Consider the following 18,118-nt stretch of genomic DNA (forward strand, 5'->3'; position numbering starts at 1 on the left):
CGTTCATTCAAATGCAGCTGTTATGCAGTTTTTCTTTGGCAGAACTTCATTCTGTTGTTGAGGGAGAACAGGTGCAGCTTCACGTGTTTATGCTGATTAGATGCTGCACAACAATTTTGGATTAACTCAGCATTTGAGATCAAACCTACTCAGACCCCCTGTTGTAGCTAGATGCAGTATAATTGGTGTGTAGACAGTCACAGAATCACCCTGTATCCAGGTGCAGTAACTAAATGTTCTAAACCTGCAACAGGAAAGATTCTATTCCCAGATTCTGAAGCTATAATTCTATGGAGTAATACAACTGTCCTCACAGTGAGTCTCGAGCTGCATCATGGGTGTGTTGATCTCTGTAAGCATATTTATGGAGATTTCTATTAGCATCATGCTCATACTGCATTCCTGCTAACACTGATGTATTCCACCTGTCACCACGTAGGGCCTGGCTGCACCCTTCATGCTCCAACTATCACTGAAATTGCAGAAAAGATTGTTGGATATGTCCATAACTCCTTCACCCTGTGAGCTGTGGCCTGCATTCAGGCTGCACCTTGTTTCAGGGAACTAGAGGTTGATGTGTTACAGAGGTTTGTACAGGAGTTGATCATTCAAACAAAGATTTCTGTCATTTCATTAAAAATTTTAAACTAAAACTGATATGATATGATAAGTTATTATCTTTTAACACAGGTGTTAATTTTTACCAATGACATTAATGAAAATGTAGTAGAAACAAAATCTGTCTCACTCTTGTCTCAGTGTTGATCCGTCCAACCATTTCCATTGATTCGTTCCCCCTGAGTGTTGCTGTTCTGTCCACAGACCAATCCAGGATTCTGCATTCTTACTGAGCTCACTGACCATTTTCTAATAAATGACAAGAGACAAACACTTAATTGTGTTTCAGTTGTAAAGACATTTAGACAAATTCTGAGCAGGAAAATAAATAAATGAGGATCCAGACTGACAGCAGGTGAGAAGCTCAAGGAACAGATCCATCAAAGATCACACACACACACACACACACACACACACACACACACACACACACACACACACACACACACACACACACACACACACACACACACACACACACACACACACACACACACACACACACTTGTTCCTCTTTGCTCTTGATAATCACCAGATCTGATCCTCTGTTCTCACAGTCTTTTCTGTTCTGATACCAACTTTTCTTCTCAGTGGATTTAAAGTAACAACTGCATCCAAATCTCTTCCATCTTTCAGGACACAACTTCCCTTAATGTCAAACAAATGTTTAAAGACAGATTTCATGTCATTCACTATCAGAATGATGATGATCTGTAGTGTCACTGTGTAAAATAAGATCTTAATCTGCTGCTTTTGTCTTTCAGCTTCAGTTTAGAAAGTTAAAACTCAGATTTTTAAGTGATGACCTGCAACAGAAATATCCACATAGAAAAATGTTCAACAACATGAAACAACTCTAACTGAACATAAAGGCACATTTAAGTCATATCATGGAAATTACTTTAATCCTGGTTTTAGTTTTTAAACTTTTCTCACCTTGAATTTTGTCTTTCAGCTGCTTTATTTCATCCTGTAACTGACTGTTGGTGACTGACGTGTCTTAAAAACAACATTACAACAATATGAATCCTGTCATGTCTCAACGTAACATGAAGGTGAATCTTGTGTATAATGATATTTGGTAATTATTTCAAAATCTTACCTGACATTTTGTCCTGGAGCTCATTGTAGCTTTTGGTCAGGTTGTCAATCCTGGATTGAAGCTCTTTTTCTTTGGTGACTGAATGAAATGATGAGAAACACATAAGCAAAGAAACAATGAGTCTCTGTAACTGAGTATTGTTGACTGCTGTCTTTGTATTAGAACAATAGAAAAACACTATGAGAACATGGAAACATTGTGAAGTTGGATCCTGAAGTTTTACCCTGGAGCTGCTTGATGAGATGCTGTGACTGATTGTATCTGTGACTCAGGTTGTTGAGTTTCTTCTCCAGATCATTTTTCTCCAAAGTCACTAAAATATCTGGAGGGAAAAACCAAATCCAAACAAAACCATGAATTAAAACACTTTGTGTCTCATGAAGGTTCCTGGCACATTCATTCATATGATGTGGAAACTGCCCTCTAATTTCTCACTTTTGGACAAAGTATATTCATATATATTGAATGGGTTTTTCAAAGCCTGTTTACTGATGTAACAGCCACTAAGAAGATGGAATCCACTGGTCTGAATCCTCCTCATTCACTGTGAAACACTGGACTGTGCTGTTCTGACCTGGGTTATTATTTGTGTAGTTATTCTTTAGGTTTGTTTTTGTCTCTCTGTCCTCTTTGGTGTTTTGTGTGTGTGTGTGTGTGACCCAAAGTTATTGTCCTGATCTCCATCCTCCATCATCTCCACCTCCATGTTCTCTCTCTCTCCTCTGATATATTTCACCCTCAGATCAGACTCAGTTTGAATTTCTGTCGACATGTTGATGAACTAAAGAGCTAAAAACGAAGTGAACTTCTTTGTGACCAGTCTTCACTGTCTGTTTCTGTCTGAGTCAGGCAGCTTTGAACAGAGAGCATCAAGGAAGTAGCAGCAGAACAAACCACAACCACTGACACTTTAAATACATTAGTGTTTGATATAAATCTTTATTTTTGTGTGGTACATTTAATTGAATGACCATTTATTTAAGATATTGGGAAACACAGATCATGCTGACATGTCTTTAAATGTTTTTCCTTCATTAGCAGAACTGTGTGTGCCTGCATATAATTATGTGTGAAAAGCTGCCTTCCTGTGTCAGATCAAACTAAATAAAGACGAGAGGTGTTTGACAGGAAATGTGATGTGTTAAATGTCACAGTTTCACAGGTATGTGGACAATAATTTACCTATAAAATATATACATTATAAAACGTATAGCTCTAAACGAATGTCTGGATTGTTGAATGATTACAGCTGGTGGTGCGATCGATTACAAAAGTCATGAATTGGATTACATCACTCCCCATGACTTGGAGGTTAGTTATATTAGAGCACATGCCATGTAAAGTTAAAGCATCCCAGGTTTGAGTCCAGCTGGGGATGTTTGCACTCAGTCAGACCTATACCCCATCATTGCATCTTGATGACTCCACCCTTTTCCCACCTCCCACCTTAACGAGACTATTCAGGCCATGGTGGGACAAAGGCTACTTTGGAGGATATAACAGAGTTTCCTAGCCACTTTAGTCCAGAGGTCCAATTGACATGATTCAATCTTCTGATGAAAGAACAGAATTATTGATTTCATTTAGGCTAAATGTGAGGGGGCTTACTGTGCCACCCTACTTCACCCACTGTGGAAATCTGATCATAATCGAGTTTTTCTCCAGCCTCAGTACAAACCACTTGTGCGTGGAGAGAGCAGACCACTTCAACCTGTTCTATTACAGGTTGGACTGCATCACCTCCTGCTCACCTACTCCCACCCCTTCACCATCCCTACATCCCCACCACCACCACCTCAGACAGCAATACCTCCCTGCTGACTGTGTTGTTTCCCCCTGGACTGTGGCACTGTGTTTCATTGGCTTTGTTGCCCTCCTGCACAACCCTGACCTCTATTAGTCTTATCATGGTGCACTTATACTGAGCTAACTCAGGTTTATTGGCTTAGTAAAAACTTGGACTATTACTATTCATTACTATTTATATTCATATTTAATTTTGTGTATTTGAGCATGTTAAGCTTGGTCAGGATCAATACAGTACAAATCTATAAAAAACAATCAGAGCAGTTTATCTTACGAACTGTGGACAGGACGATGATCCCAGCCGCCATCAGAAGACACAGCACTGCTAGACACAGAGCAGCTCCTCTGAAAGACTTTCTGTGGACTGGAGGATGATTCTGAGTCTGTGGTCCTACAGAGACAGAACAACATGGAAGCTGGTTGTTATTGATCATCAGCTTTAATCATGGTGGTTTACCCACAAGCATCTTGGTTCAGGTCTGTGGTTGTGGTGGGATCTGTTCAAAATGTCCAACTGACTCACTACTGAGTCTCTAAACAGTCACTTTACACCTCTCACTTCTTCCTGTTGTGTGTTTGTTCCACTCTGTGGTAAAACTCTTTACCAGAGCTGATGCTTCTACAGATCAGACAACTGAATAAACGTTAAACTGTGACCAGTAGGACTGAAGCCAAAAACTGAACACATTCAGCAACAAAACCCCTGAAAATGAGTTTTCTACAGAAACCTGTGTTAGTTTACATGTAGTCAGCAGTTTGTCAGCAGAACATGTCTTTTTTTCTTCAGCTTGAATGAAGTTTTATTTATAGTTCAAAATAAAATTTGAAGAGATGATTTGCATCGACATCCTTTAGTCTTAAATGCTCAAATCATATAAGAAAGTAAGTTATTGTCCAAAAAACCTTTATTGAAGAAATTTCAGGAAAAGCAAAAAGATGAACAGATGTGCAGTAGATGCTGTGTGGACAGAACAGAGCAACAAAGCAGATTTACACCTGTGTCCAATCATTTACCTTCTTCCTGTGACTGAATATCAGTGCCATCATCTCTGATAACATCTGCACTCTCGTAGATATCCACCTCTCTTTCCTCCCACTCTCCTCCATCTTCCTCCACCTTTCTGTTGTATCTCACTTTCTTGGTGTAAATATCTGAAGACATCTTGAGACGACTGAGACAGAAGGACAGTAGCTGAACTTCACTGACTGTTACTGTGATGCAGTAAAACTTTAAAGTCTTCTACTGTAGTATAAACTACTACCTGTGGCAGAGAGAAATGCAGTAACATGATCTACTTTACTGATGCTGCTGTCAGGGTTCAAACTTCTGTCTGGTTCAGGAAGTAACAAGAAAACAAATGTGTTCACACCTTTTTATTCATTTGACTGGTGGATAAAAATAACTTGTAGCTGCAGTTTGTTGTTTCATTTACTCCAATCAGGAAACTGTGTCGTCCAGTTTTTAGATTTATCTATTTAGATAAAGTAAAATCACCTGACAAAAAAGAAAATATTAGCTTTTAAGTGTTTTGTTAACAGATACCTCTCACTCTCTCACTCACACACACACACACACACTTGCCCACCAGCAGGTTAACAGGAAAATAAATAAAACAGGAAATGATTCTTTCTAACAGATGAACAGAATCATTTTAATGAAGGAAACTTTTAACAATATAAATGATAAACTGTTTTTTTGCTCTGGAACAAAGCGTCAGATCGTCAGTCTGTCAGTGACTTAACAACATCATAGTGTCACTAATGCAGAGCAGGCTGCAATGAAAATGGTTGTGGTCAGACGATGTTTCTATTAGTGCAACCATCAGTACAAAGTGTGTAAAAGTACAACAGACACATGAAAATTAAAAACCACAGATTGGTATAAACTTCTTGCTCCACAGTAGATGAACTCATCTGAATCACCAAACGAGCCTGGAGTTGAATTTAGTAGAATAGTAGAATTTCATACAGTGAATTTAGGAAGTTTTTCATGTTCTATTTTCAAGATTAGTGCCCTCACCTGGTAAAGGAGTAAACTGCAAGTTCATTATCCTGAGCTGCTCCATCAGTGGCTTCAGCCTCATTGATGTTTGAACTCTTACATATGAGCCAAAATTCAGATTAACATGAGTTAGTTTTTATTATTGTAGTAAATATAAACAGTAACAAAGTATGAATGTTCTCATTCATCCAAAGTGGCCCTTGGTGCCTGGGCGGGGCCAAGTCTGGTGGGGTGGGATTCAATCCTGCTGCCATCTGCATCCCAAACCAATCCTTGCTGAACCACCAGGCCCTCTCAACAATTGACATACAGTAAATACAGGACTTGTGTCTGTACATCCTGGTGCTTGAGCTCTGAAATGTTTTCGATACAGGGTGCAGGTCACACTAAAATAAAATTAATATTATCTCACAGCATGGTAATTAACCTGGTTTTAATAAGAATTAAAATTTGGAACAGTAACACTAAGCATCAGAATTTGCAACGTGGTGTAGCATGAAGGTCTCCAAAAGAAAATCAACATTTTTCTATAAATGATGTCTGTAACTGCTGTTAGAAGCAGGTATAATGTTTAAGTTTATATAATTGTTTTAGGTACGATTACATATAATTTGTACGGAAAAGGAGAAATTTATATGATTAAGAATATTTGTTTTCGTTCTTAAGTCATTTGTATAGTGTTTCCCAAGCGGAACCAATGTTCGCCAGTCCAGGTAAAGACAGGTTATTATTGAGTGCGACATCATTATGTTACACGTGTGATGCCAAGTTGTCGTGTTCAGCTGAAGATAATGTTTTAAGTTACGTTGCTGTAAAATGTTTCCAAGGTCTAAGACAGAGCAAGACTTGTTAAGCTGAAGTTATATTCTCCCCGTATGTTAATGCGGCCAATGAGGTACGTGAATCTTGTCATTGTTTATATTGTACCGACTGTTACCAACTTGGTTTAATTAGCGATACGACATGTAAAGGAACGTAACAACTGTTATTTACCTATATTTATTTAAGAATAATCCTTATAAAGTGATATTGTACAGTTTGAAATAAGTTTATTAAGCTATTTGTGTTGTATTTTATTTTCTGTTTATGTCAAAGAAAGATTGTAATTTATATGTGTGTTTTATTTATATTTGAACTTTATTTAGTTCTCACGGCATAATGAACATCTTTGGAAATAAATGCCAGTGAAAAGAGATCGCCTTGTGTCCGTGATTAACTGGATGGGAGTAACAGTGAGAACTCAGTCTGCTCGACATGAGGTGAAGAGACGATAAACGCCTGCTGCAGAAGAAGCTGCAAGCAAGATTCAACGCACACTAGCATCAAGCAGATAAGACAGTACATACACCAATAACCTAAAAAGGGTGGAACAGAAGAGAGTCATGCCAATAAGAAGAAACATTTAAAACAAGTTAAGTGTTATTAAATGGTTAAAGGACTCAATAAGTACTGTAAAGAAAGTGTTATGTACATGTTCTAAGTTTAAAATGCTGATGAGCACATTTAATCTCAATCATCAAGAAAGTTGCAACGTGAAAGAGTAAATAGCATATATTATAGACTGTTTACTGTTCTTAAGTGTTTAAATGAGTGGTTCAGTTTGTAAGTTGAAACTAATTCATATGTATCATAGTATGTTGTTTGGTACTGAGTAGATTATATTAAGGTATTGTTGGTTGAACAGAATAGTTTAGTTCCCTTCAGTTATTTCTACAATGTACATTGTTAAGATAAACAATAATTAAACTAGGAAATATTAAGATAAACTCAGACAATAATACAATGGCCGAACATGAAGAAGAAGCTAACAAAAAGGGCTCAGATAAAGAAAGCTATGCCCAAAGGACACAACAGCAGTCTAAAGATTCCAATAAGGAGCATATAAGCCCAAATCCATCAGACAATGATGATGTTATAAGGGAAACTGATGCTGTTGTTATACAGGAATTACGAAGAAGCCAAAGAACCAGAACCTTTACTGCACGGGGGCAAGAACTGCATGTCAGCAAAATTAGGAGGCTTCAACATCGCTTTGCCATTACTTATGACAGATGGAAAGCTCTAGCCAAACAAGCTAAAGGGGAGCTTGGTGGATCTTCTTCCACCGACGTTGTACTAGACCTCAGGACTAAGATTCACTGTGCTCTGACAGAAGTCAAACAAACTTATGATGACTTGCGACAACAAAGTGTCCCTGATGGAGAGACACGGCGCAGAGCAGACACCTGTGATGCAGTTTCAAAGCGACTCTTAGACTATGCATGGAACTGTCTTGAAATGAGAGAGGGTTCTCATAAGGAACAAATTCACTGGACTGATACTGGCTCTGTATTTTCATCTGTTGTTTCCCAGAGGTCCAGGGCAACTTCTAAAGGTTCGAGGTCCATAAATAAGTTAAGTATAAGTTCCACACATTCAAGCCTGTCTTCAGCAAATAAACAAGAGGCAGCAGCAGAGTTAGCTGCCACTCAAGCCACTCTAAAAATCTTAGAAGAAATAGAGTGTGAGAAACAAGCACTTGAAATTCTTGAAACAGAAGATGCTGCAAGAAAAAGGACCTTAGAAGAGAAGCGCAGGCAGATAGAACGCTTAGAGACTGTTAAGAGGATGAATGCGGCAAGGGCACGTTTGCAAGTTTATGAGAAGGAAGCGAGCTCGGATGAAGAGATAACAAGTTTGCTCCATGATTATAACTTTGCAGAGATCAAATCCGCTCTAAGCCCAAGTGAACCTCCAGCACACAACTCTGCAATGCCAAAACACATCACTCATACTCAACCTGTTACAATCCCTCAACCTGCCATAAACCATAAAGAAGAAACCACAGCAGCATTAGCCGAAGCAATAGTGGAATCTATTAATGTAAGTCGCCTACCATTACCCGAACCTTCTGTTTTCAGTGGAGATCCATTAAGATACACAGACTGGAAGATGTCCTTTCTATTGTTGATAGACAAGAAAAACATTCCTGTAAATGAGAAAGTCTATTACCTTCGCAAGTATGTAGGGGGTCCTGCAAGGAAAGCTATTGAAAGTTATTTTCTGTTAGGTACAGACCAAGCTTATCATGCTGCATGGAATATCCTAGAAGAAAGGTATGGAAGCTCCTTTGTGATCGCAAAGGCCTTTAGGGATAAACTTGCTTTATGGCCAAAGATAGGACACAAGGATTGTTTTGAATTAAGAGAGTTCGTGGATTTTCTTCGTGGCTGTTGTACGGCAATGTCACAAATCAAAGGTCTTGAAATCCTTAATGACTGTGGTGAAAACCAAAGAATTCTAAACAAGCTTCCAGATTGGTTAGTGGCCAGATGGAATAGAAAGGCTGTAGAAATTGAAGAAATCAGCCAAACATTCCCAAGTTTCAAACAGTTCGTTGACTTTCTCACATTAGAAGCTAAAATAGCTTGTAATCCAGTGACGTCCCTTCACGCCCTGAAGTCCGGTGATGGTGAGAAGCCACGGATGGCAAAACCTCGAACTGTGGGTTCACGTGTACTGGTAAACAGCACAGAGGAAACTCTGGAAGCGAAAGGGTGTGTATTTTGTGAGAAGCCATCACATAGTATTCATACTTGTTGGAAATTCAAGGATAAGCCAATTACAGAACGAGTCAAGTTTGTAAAAATGAAAAGAATGTGTTTTGGATGTTTGAAACCGGGACACCATTCAAAGGTCTGTGAGAGAAGAAGCATCTGTGATACTTGTAAAAGGAAGCACCCAACATGTCTACATGAAGACAGAACCACAACGGATGGAAAGAAAGAACAGCAAATGGTGAAACTAACAGACAACAGGAAAAACGTGAAGGAAAAGGAAAGATCAGGAGAAGTAATGCAATCTCTACAGAAAGACGAAATGTCAAATGAAGCAATATCTAATAGATTGTTCCAAGATGAGAGCAATACTCACACATCCACAGTTGTTCCAGTGTGGCTGTCTACCACGAGTGACCCTGAGAATGAACTTCTTGTTTATGCCTTGCTGGACAACCAAAGTGACACCACATTCATCTTAAAAGAAAGGGCAGAAACACTCAACACACAAAGAGAGCCTGTACAATTAAAAATCTCCACTTTGTCATCTAGAAATACAGTGATTCCAAGTCAACGATTGAATGGATTACAAGTTAGAGGGTTTTATTCATCAAAGAAAATTCCTCTTCCAACAACTTATTCAAGAGAGTTTATTCCTGTTAATGTAAGTCACTTTCCAACACAAAAGACAGCAAGAGCTTGGCCTCACTTGGAGCATCTTGCAGAAGAGATTGCACCCTTAATAGACTGTGATGTTGGCTTGCTTATAGGATATGACTGTTCACAAGCACTTCTACCCAGAGAAGTTGTGGCAGGTAAGGACAACGAACCATTTGCTCAAAGAACAGACCTTGGTTGGAGCATAATTGGTCATGTCAACCCTTGTATTGATTATGGCGATACAATTGGAGGCAGCCACACGATGGTTGTGAAACAAGTGATACCTCAGTTGCAATCACCTAATAATCTTACAAATGAAGTGAGATATATGTTTCGCACACAAGTCAAAGAAGTAGTCACTCCACCACAAGTGATAAGGGCACTTGAATCCGACTTCGTTGAAAGAGCTGAAGAGGAAATTCACCTTTCACAAGAAGATCTGCATTTCCTATCAATAATGAAGAAAGGGACAAAAATTAATGCAGATAGTCGCTGTGAAATGCCGTTGCCATTCAAAGGTAATAGGCCAAGTATGCCAGATAATCAGAAGTGTGCCCATCATCGTCTCAGATGTTTGCGGAAAAGATTTGAAAGGGACAAACAATATCATAAGGACTACTCAACCTTCATGAATGGAATAATAACTCGCAAAGAAGCAGAGAAGGTTCCAGAAGATGAAGTCAATAATACTCCTGCATGGTACATCCCTCACCATGGGGTATATCACCCACAGAAACCGGGAAAGATACGGGTTGTATTTGACTGCTCAGCGAAGTTTGAAGGAGTGTCATTGAATGACCATCTGCTGACTGGGCCAGAACTGACAAATACCTTAGTGGGTGTGCTTTGTCGGTTCCGTGTGGGTCCTGTAGCAATAATGTGTGATATTGAATGCATGTTCCACCAATTTCATGTAAGACCAGAGGATCAAGATTACTTGAGATTTCTTTGGTGGGATAATGGAGACTTTCAATCTCAACCATCAGTCTATCGTATGAGAGTGCACCTGTTTGGGGCAGCCTCTTCACCTGGATGTGCAAATTATGGGTTGAGGTACATCGCTGCTCAAGGACAGGGTAGTTTCAGTGAAGCATCCATCCGCTTCATTAAGAGGAACTTCTATGTCGACGATGGTCTAATAAGTGTTTCAACACATGAGGAAGCTATTCAGTTAGTGAACGAAGCAAGGAAGCTTTGTAACACTGGAAAGTTACGAATTCACAAGTTCATCTCTAACCACCTTGAGGTGCTTGCAGCAATTCCCAAGGAAGATTGTGCAGAAACAGTACGGAACCAAGATTTGATGTTGGGAGAGTCACAGATTGAAAGAGCTCTAGGGGTCAGCTGGTGTGTTGCCTCAGATCAGTTCCAATTCAGGGTAATCGTGAGTGAACGCCCACTCTCTAGGAGGGGAGTCTTATCGACCGTGGCCTCTATTTTTGACCCACTTGGCTTTGTAGCACCTTTCATTCTAGTTGGAAAGCAAATACTTCAACAAATGTGTCAAGACAAGATTGGATGGGATGAACCACTTTCTGAGGATCTTCAGCCACGATGGGAATCCTGGCTTTTTGATCTGCAGAACCTATCTGATGTCAAAATAAGTCGATGTTACATTCCAGAAAGTTTTAAGGAAGTTCAGAGGTATGAATTACATCATTTCTCAGACGCAAGCAGTACAGGGTATGGTGAATGCACTTATTTGAGAGCAATTAGCACTTCAGGACAAATCCACTGTTGTTTAGTTATGGGCAAGGCTAGGGTTTCACCCTTGAAGATTACCACAATACCCAGACTTGAGCTGTCTGCAGCAGTTGTGGCAGTCCGTACAAGTGATCTGCTTAGAAAGGAGCTGGAGATAGAGGCCCAAGAGTTCTTTTGGACAGACTCAAAGGTTGTCCTGGGATATGTCAACAATGATGCTAAACGATTTCATGTGTTTGTGGCAAATCGCATTCAGCGTATCAAACAGAGCACAGATCCAAGTCAATGGAGATATGTAACCTCTGAAGACAATCCGGCGGATCATGCATCAAGAGGTCTTACAGCGAAAGAACTCACTACATCCAACTGGTTTACGGGTCCAGCCTTTCTTCTGCTGGATGAACTTCCCAGCAGAGATGTCAAGGTGGGAGATATTTCAGTTGAAGACCCAGAAGCTCGTAAAACTTATGTACACAAGACCTTGACCATTGAAGATTCACTGAATAAAAGGTTTCTAAAGTTCTCCAACTGGACCAAACTAGTCAAGGCTATTGCTAGACTCATAAGACGTGTCAAACAGATTAAGGGCTTGACATCAAAAACCAATGAAGCCACAAGTTTACAAGAGAGAAAGGATGCAGAACTTTCCATCATAGGCATTGTCCAAGGTACATTTTTCTCTGAGGAATTAAGAAACTTGCAGAGTAAAGGTGAGATGAAATCAAAGGATAAGAGTAGCAAGCTTTACAGACTGAATCCTTTCTTGGATGATAACGGCATTCTCAGAGTGGGAGGTCGTCTTGAGTATGCTGATTTACACCCACACATCAAGCATCCAGTGATTTTACCAAAGACTAGTCACATATCAAGGTTGCTGATTGAGCATTATCATCAGCGAGTGCAACACCAAGGTCGTGGTATAACACTTAACGAACTAAGATCAAGTGGTATTTGGATCCTTGGTGGCAGTCATGCTGTGTCATCTTGCATTCACAAGTGTGTTAAGTGTAGAAGGTTTAGAAGACCTACAGAAACACAAAAAATGGCAGACTTGCCACTTGAACGGATGGAGACAACGCCTCCCTTTACTTATTGTGGTATGGACTGTTTTGGGCCATTTTATGTCAAGGAGGGAAGAAAGGAGTTGAAGCGATATGGTCTATTATTTACTTGTTTGTGTTCTCGTGCAGTACACATCGAGCTGCTTGAAGATATGACGGCTGATGTCTTTATTAATGCTCTTCGTGCTTTCATTGCACTACGAGGAAACGTTCGACAACTTCGATCTGATCAGGGTACTAACTTTGTTGGTGCAAGGCGTCAGTTCTTGGAAGCTGTGAAGGAGATGGACCAAGAATACCTAAAACAACTAGGCTGTGAATTTGTCATGAACACTCCAGCTGCAAGTCATATGGGTGGAGCTTGGGAAAGGCAAATTAGGACAATAAGAAATGTGCTAATGTCCATACTAGATCAGTCGTCCCGCAAACTGGATAGTTCATCATTGCGAACTTATCTATATAAGGTTATGGCGATCATAAACAGCAGACCTTTAACGGCACACTTACTCAACGATCCAGCAGGACCACAACCTCTTACACCTAATCTCCTTCTGACAATGAAATCTTCTATTGTTTTGCCACCACCCGGAGAATTTGTAAGAGAAGATCTTTACCTTCGCAAAAGATGGCGTAAGGTACAATACTTGGCCAATGAATTTTGGTCTAGATGGAAGAAAGAATATCTGTTAAACCAGCAACAGAGACAAAAATGGAACAAAATCCATAGAAATGCAAAGATCAATGACATAGTGATTGTGCAAGACGACAATGCATCTCGAAATGAATGGAAGTTGGCTAAGGTCACAGCAGTATATCCTAGTAAAGATGGATGTGTGAGAAAGCTACAGTTGCTGTTAAGTGACAAGGAACTAGATGAGCAAGGAAAACGACTTACCAAGCCAGTTTATTTGGAGAGGCCTATTCATAAGACTGTGATTTTGATGGAAGCTGAGTAATATAGCTTTATTGGGTTATGTTATTTTTAGTTGTGTTATGGAATTTTATATTTGCACATTAGTACAGAAATCACCAGTGATTGGTGGGAGTGTAACTGCTGTTAGAAGCAGGTATAATGTTTAAGTTTATATAATTGTTTTAGGTACGATTACATATAATTTGTACGGAAAAGGAGAAATTTATATGATTAAGAATATTTGTTTTCGTTCTTAAGTCATTTGTATAGTGTTTCCCAAGCGGAACCAATGTTCGCCAGTCCAGGTAAAGACAGGTTATTATTGAGTGCGACATCATTATGTTACACGTGTGATGCCGAGTTGTCGTGTTCAGCTGAAGATAATGTTTTAAGTTACGTTGCTGTAAAATGTTTCCAAGGTCTAAGACAGAGCAAGACTTGTTAAGCTGAAGTTATATTCTCCCCGTATGTTAATGCGGCCAATGAGGTACGTGAATCTTGTCATTGTTTATATTGTACCGACTGTTACCAACTTGGTTTAATTAGCGATACGACATGTAAAGGAACGTAACAACTGTTATTTACCTATATTTATTTAAGAATAATCCTTATAAAGTGATATTGTACAGTTTGAAATAAGTTTATTAAGCTATTTGTGTTGTATTTTATTTTCTGTTTATGTCAAAGAAAGATTGTAATTTATATGTGTGTTTTATTTATATTTGAACTTTATTTAGTTCTCACGGCATAATGAACATCTTTGGAAATAAATGCCAGTGAAAAGAGATCGCCTTGTGTCCGTGATTAACTGGATGGGAGTAACAATGTCAGAGTCTGAAGGGGAACCTCCCCCAGAGTCCAGGACCTGTGAGATGGTGATGGAGATATGAGGCTGAAAATGAGGCCTAACATATTTCTGCAAACATCAAACTCATATCTAGTTTTAGATCTTCGCAGAGCTGCAGCCTCTGAGCTGGAATTGATCTTTTCTTCCAAAACCTGCATTTGTGAGTGTAGTTGACTGAAATCATAACCTTGTCATGTATTTCCTGGCATGTTTAAAGACGTAAACTCTGATTCCTGTCATCAATGTTTGACTCAGAACTTTCTCATTTACCTCCGTTCAATGATTTTCATGTTGTACTGTATCTGCACATTAAAGACACACGTCTGCATTCAAACAGAATTAGACTTTGTTACTGCAGAATTGATCAAGTGAGCATCATTCTGAGGTGAACTAAACCAAGTAACATGAACATGTGACACAGAATGAACAAGTCAACAAATGTGAGATGACTGAGAATCAGGAAGAACATTTCAGAGTTTGACAAACAGTTTCATCCCAATACTACACACCTCTCTGTCATCAGAGGAAGCAGGAAATCTACTTCTCACAGATCCAGTTTCTACTAACATTATCATTGTATCCACTTCATGTCCATTTCCCTTGTTGATCACAGTATGCTGCATATGAATACATAGTGGGATGTGGTTCTCCTGTCGCCCAGAAGCTGTGAAAAAAATAAAACATTAATTATTTTCACCTAAATCAAGAATGAGAAATTGGCAGAAAATGCAGCTGGGGTGGCCTTGTTCTGTGGCATGATCCAGGTTTCTGTAAGTGCAAGCAGCAAAAGCGAAAGCTGGAATGAAGTCGGCCTTGTTCACTGCAGACTGGCAGTTCCACAGGGCAAGAGAAAAAGAGGCTGGTGACAAAGTGGTCTGGGTGAGATTGCGCAGGTGAGAAACATGTTGTCCTCTAGTACGACGCCATGTCCTGCGACTGCGGAGGAGAACAGGGATCTGCTGAAAACACATCGTAAAGCCTTTTCTTTGTTTTACTGAGTAGAAAGGGTTAATGTGAAGCAAAGTAGAGAAACACAAGTAAAAGAAGTTAGAGATAAACTACCTAATGTCCTCGCTCGGTAGACTCGCTTGTCTATACACAAGGAGGCCTGAACACAAGGGCTGATGCTTCAGCCCAACAGGTGCCTTATATATGGTCTAAATTGGCTACAGCTGAAACCGCCCCCTCATTGAAACCAACCTAACTTGTGTGTCTTTGTTAGGTCAAAGGTGTGAACGCTCAGTGATTACTAAGCTGAAACTACCACCAACAACAGACCAAATATCCACTTCACCAGATGAGCAAAACTTTCTACCTACAGTTCTTAACTCTATTAAAAACGGACTAAATCAGCAGACTCAAGAAAAATGACAGAAACTCAGCTTTGTCTGAAACCAACAAACACATTTCAAACAGTACTTACTTGTTGAGTATGTCTCCTGTCCTAGTTTGGTGCTTGACCTTGTAGTGTTTATGGCATTTTGAAGGAGATGTGAGGCATTTTGCATTTTGTGTGTGCAATTTGGAAAATTGTGTGTAGAGTTTTGAAAAAAGGAGACTTAGTTTTGAAAACGTGTGTAAGCAATTGATAAAAACTGTAAAAACAACATAACAATATGAATCCTGTCATGTCTCAATGTAACATGAAAGTGAATGTATAATATGTATAATGATATTTGGTAATGATTGATTGATTACCTGAAGTTTTACCCTGGAGCTGCTTGATGAGATGCTGAGACTGATTGTATCTGTGACTCAGGTTGTTGAGTTTCTTCTCCAGATCATTTTTCTCCAAAGTCACTAAAATATCTGGAGGGAAAAACCAAATCCAAACAGATCAAAACCATGAAATCATTGTGTTTTAAATACAGCATATTGAAGCTTGCTGAGCACGTTAAAGTGTCACTGTCACACTTAATAACACTAGTAACTTGTTGAAGCCACTGTTCTTTAACCTGCTGTGATAAACTCACTCAGGGAGTCGTGACTAGAGCCAATCAAACCAACACAAATGTCTGTATGTCAACTTCATCAAGTGCTGTGACTTTAAAAAGAACCAGAAATCACTTTATTTCTGCTGTCGTCACAAAGTAGATGTTGTTCTGTGAACATGTTGTTGTGTTGTGAACATTTTACTGAGAAATTCAGTATCAACATAGAACTATTGTAGTAATCCACAGTTCTATGGATGATAGAACCCAGGGATGTAGTATGGATGGAAAAAGAAGAGGACCAAGATCTGAGCACTGCAGCACTTCGATGGAGACGAAAAGTAACCAAGTTCTAATAGCTCGAGCTTTAGGTGGTCACGACTTTATCCTGTGTTTCTTTGAAATGATTGGTCGTCTGTGGGTTTTTCAAAGCCTGTTTACTGATGGAACAGCCACTAAGAAGATGGAATCCACTGGATTTGAATTCTACTCACAAGCTGACAAATGGTTGGTGCTTGGAGAGCAGCCCAGCAGCTGTGGACAGTCTTTAATAATCCTATGGTTTTAGGACACTGTGTGTGATGAGCCCAGAGCTGATCAGGACTAAATGATTAACAAGTTCAACAACATTCATTTGTAAGATACATGTTTCTAACATCATATCTAGGAGAAAATAAAACCTCACAGCGTGTGATGATCCCAGCCAGAATCAGAAGATACAGAACTCCCAGAGACACTGTAAAAACTCTGAAACTGCTGTTTCTCCCAGCTGGAAGCTTCTTCTCACTGTGTGGTTCTACAGAGACAAAATCCACAGACACATTTATTTCAGAATTGTTGGCCCTTTCTTGACAGCAGTGTTCCAGTGTTCTCATGCTATTGAATGCATGGTTATCAGTCATTGACACAGCCACAGTTATGCTTTAGTAGGTCACCTACTACCTAATGGCACAGTTGTTATGATCAAGATGTGAGGGGAAATGCTGACATCTAGTGGCCGTAGTCAGTCTTTGTAGAGAAGGTCGGGGTGGATATGAAGGCAACAAAACACAGGGCTTTGAAACCAGAGACAGCAGTTTGTGTCCTGTTTGCTGTGACACTGTCTTGAACATCAGCTTTCAGACCCTGTCTCACCCTGACCAAGCCAACATACAGGACACTGTGGGTCCTTTTCTTTGACTGGAACAAGTCTCTGTACTTGTCATTCAGCAGGATCAATATGATCCAAGTTGAGCGCTGCACATTTTCCACAACTAAACAAATGTTCTGTTTGTGATGGACTTAGGCTACTAACCCAAATCCCTTTGGACACAAAATGGATCATGGATGATCGCGGCCACAGGTTTTTTTTATCAGCTTGCTCAGAAGGACTGAGGGAAATGAGACACAGAGCTGAAGTCATTTAGAGAAATGATTAAAGGCTTAAGCCCCAGAAGCCGCCCCCCCTGCTCCGCTGATAATTTTAGCCCAAACTCTTTTTCTCAGTCCACATCCTTCTCATTTTTGTTTCTAACCATAAACGTGTAGTTTTTTTAGCTAAAGTGAAGGACACAGTGACATCTAATATCTCCTGAAAGTGACCTACTGACCTGCTGCCATGTGTGAAGGTGAACAAAATGGCCGTTGAACGGCCATTTAACATATGAAGCTGTTTCCCTTTAAGTTCAGCTTCTTGTGAAAAACAAAGAGATTTAAACTCCAGTGGAACCAAAGTGACCTAATAATCTACTTTACTACAATAATCACCATCTTTGTTTTTAACAGCAGGAAAAGTGAAGTTGTTTGAACCTGAAACTTCCTCACACTCTTTTCTACTATTCATCATATTTACACTTACCAACATCATCACACTGATCTTCATCCTCCATCACCTCCACCTCCATGTTCTCTCTCTCTCCTCTGATATATTTGACCCTCAGATCAGACTCAGTTTGAATT

At 39.6% G+C, this 18,118-nt stretch overlaps 2 protein-coding genes and 1 long non-coding RNA gene across 3 annotated transcripts; 2 read left to right on the top strand and 1 right to left on the bottom strand.

Annotated features, from left to right (window-relative positions):
- Positions 1-744: 744 nt before the first annotated feature.
- LOC137102284 (C-type lectin domain family 12 member B-like) lies at positions 745-4,688 on the bottom strand. The gene is made up of 7 exons (XM_067481619.1): positions 4,541-4,688; positions 3,801-3,917; positions 1,944-2,042; positions 1,721-1,798; positions 1,555-1,617; positions 1,124-1,266; positions 745-867 (listed from the first exon to the last, which is right to left on the bottom strand). Exons 1-7 carry the CDS (start codon positions 4,686-4,688, stop codon positions 745-747), a joined length of 771 nt encoding a protein of 256 aa, XP_067337720.1.
- A 1,384-nt stretch (positions 4,689-6,072) lies between these two features.
- LOC137102289 (uncharacterized) lies at positions 6,073-11,328 on the top strand. The gene is made up of 4 exons (XM_067481634.1): positions 6,073-6,423; positions 6,674-8,390; positions 9,835-9,879; positions 11,200-11,328. The coding sequence occupies exons 2-4, from the start codon at positions 7,311-7,313 to the stop codon at positions 11,326-11,328; spliced, it is 1,254 nt and encodes a 417-aa protein (XP_067337735.1). The 5' UTR covers positions 6,073-6,423; positions 6,674-7,310.
- Positions 11,329-12,957: 1,629 nt separating this feature from the next.
- On the top strand, positions 12,958-14,187 carry LOC137100278 (uncharacterized). The gene is made up of 2 exons (XR_010910879.1): positions 12,958-13,889; positions 14,140-14,187. It is a non-coding gene; the product is annotated as an uncharacterized lncRNA (long non-coding RNA).
- The last annotated feature ends 3,931 nt before the right edge of the window (positions 14,188-18,118 follow it).

Source organism: Channa argus, chromosome 1 (assembly GCF_033026475.1).
Source record: "Channa argus isolate prfri chromosome 1, Channa argus male v1.0, whole genome shotgun sequence".
NCBI classification, from domain to species: domain Eukaryota; kingdom Metazoa; phylum Chordata; class Actinopteri; order Anabantiformes; family Channidae; genus Channa; species Channa argus.